The sequence below is a fragment of the Naegleria gruberi genome (genome assembly GCF_000004985.1).
Source record: "Naegleria gruberi genomic scaffold NAEGRscaffold_149, whole genome shotgun sequence".
Lineage (NCBI taxonomy): Eukaryota > Heterolobosea > Eutetramitea > Acrasida > Naegleriidae > Naegleria > Naegleria gruberi.
Window position 1 is genome coordinate 6,048 of NW_003163186.1, and position 2,090 is coordinate 8,137.

At 32.6% G+C, this 2,090-nt stretch overlaps 1 protein-coding gene across 1 annotated transcript in view; it reads right to left on the reverse strand.

Annotated features, from left to right (window-relative positions):
* NAEGRDRAFT_76421 (uncharacterized protein) overlaps positions 1 to 2,090 on the reverse strand; it is a gene marked incomplete at both ends in the record, with an annotated part of 2,815 nt that overhangs the window by 441 nt on the left and 284 nt on the right. The window contains 2 exons of the mRNA XM_002668617.1: positions 5 to 774; positions 820 to 1,838. Of these exons, the coding sequence (XP_002668663.1) occupies positions 5 to 774; positions 820 to 1,838 (1,789 nt within the window). The remainder of the gene's footprint in view (positions 1 to 4; positions 775 to 819; positions 1,839 to 2,090) is intronic.

Genomic DNA, 2,090 nt, shown 5'->3' on the forward strand with positions numbered 1-2,090 from the left:
ATACGTCCCAACGTGATATGAGCGTCTTTAGATTTGGATTTGGCAAGAGATTTAACAATAACTTCTTCATTTCCTATTTCAGGATGAATACGAACACCCTTAAAAAATTTGACATCAAAAAAGAAGCTCACTACAATTGGTGATAACTCTCTATCATTCTCAACTAAAAAACCCAACATTTCTGGAATTTGAAAATGCTTTGATATTTCATTCAATCGATCCTCGCATTCTTTTGTTTCAGGTAGATTGTTTCTATGGACAATATTTCCTAAATTTTTGAAAACCAACTTAGTAAGCTCTGTGTTCAACAAGGACTCAACCAATTTTTGAACAATATCCACTACTTCCAAAGATTTAGAATCTATTGCTCCACGAACAATCTCATCAAGTGGACGTACAAGTGTCTCACTAAAAACAGAGGGCAGAGCAGGTATGTTCAGCAAGGCCTGAATACTGTCGGCAACCTGTAAAAAATAGTCCTGCTCTTTCATACATTCAGCTACTTTTTGAATAACCTCGAGAGCTTTTTCTGAAAAAATACTTTCTGTACAACAATACTTAAATGCTGCTGTGAATATTTTCAGATAATTAACTTTTGGTATTGGATTGAGAGAAAAGGCTTTCAAAATCTTGTGCATTATCTGAGAGTCGTATGCATAATCAAATGTCAAGTGTTTGGCACCACAATTATATGCCTCCTCTCTTACTATTAAAGATTCCCTTTCTAGCAATGGCAATATAGCTTGAACAACATTCTTACATCTAGAAAAATTTCTGTTGAAAACATGTTAGCAAGAAATAATATGATCCACTACTAACCTTTGATTATTACTCGGTGATGAAAGAGCTCTCAAACAATCTATTACTAATTCTTCATCAGAATATTTCAATAGTCTCGTTAAGAAGCTTGAAATGCTTTCAACAATATTATTATCACCTCTTTGATCAATTATTTCCATTATAGAAATTATCTTTCTAACTCTCTTGTACTTTTCCTCTTTTGGAAATATTTTGATGCTTTCTTTTTCTATAACATTGATATCATATGAAACTTCCTGATAGAGAGTAAAGAAGGGATGTAAATCTTTGGCTGATTTATAAGCCTCACGAATTGAAGGTATTTTTGGATTGTCTATATGTTGATAAGCAGTCTTTCCTAATCTTGTTATACACATTGATCTTTGATCCTCATCTTTTGACTTGTAAATTAAATCTAATAATATGCAATCCATGTCATTCATATCAATATAACTACCTTCCCAGTTAGATGCATTATAATAGGTAACTATTAGAGACTTGAAATGTTTTAAGAAATATTTGACCTGTAAACTTGGTACACCTGCTTCTGCAATCTTGATGGTTGCCACAAAGAGTGAAATCTTCCAATCAGGTATTTTCATTGATTGTGTGGTATAAAGTGTTATTGGCTGTTCAGTCTGACCTATTGCCACATTCAAGAAATTTAACATGTTTGTTCCGAATGTGGAATCCAAACAATAGATATGCTTTAAAAATCCTCTTGCTGTGTTCTGGTTATTTTCTTCAAATAGGAAAGCATTCGGAAGTGCCTCGGCAGCCATCATACATATTTTGTAATTTACAATCATTTCATCATCACTTGATTCAATTTTAAAAGTATCATCTTCAGTACAGCCAAAACTCCACTCCTTTCCATTTGATACTGTTTTATACATTTCAATTAAATTTTGTACAAGTGTTTTACATGGCTCCTTTCGGTAAGAGGCTTGATTTATCACTCTATTTCTCATCTCCTTTAAATGTTGTAATAATTCCTCTGATGTATATGTTGGCCAAGCCTCTGCCTTTTGATTTATATCCTGTTGAGTTTCATCAGAGTAATAATCAGAGTCATCATCACTCGAAGAATAATCCCGTCCATGCATATGATAACCAAACGAATGACCAAATCTTCGCACCAATCCCATATGATTGAACATGTTGTATTTTCTTTTGTTTGATTTTTTTCAAATTTTAAAAAAAAAATTAAGCGCGAAAATATTGTTATTATATTAACAAAATATTATGTACTGTCTCGGAAGTGAATTGATCGTTGTCGGAATGGTTTTTCA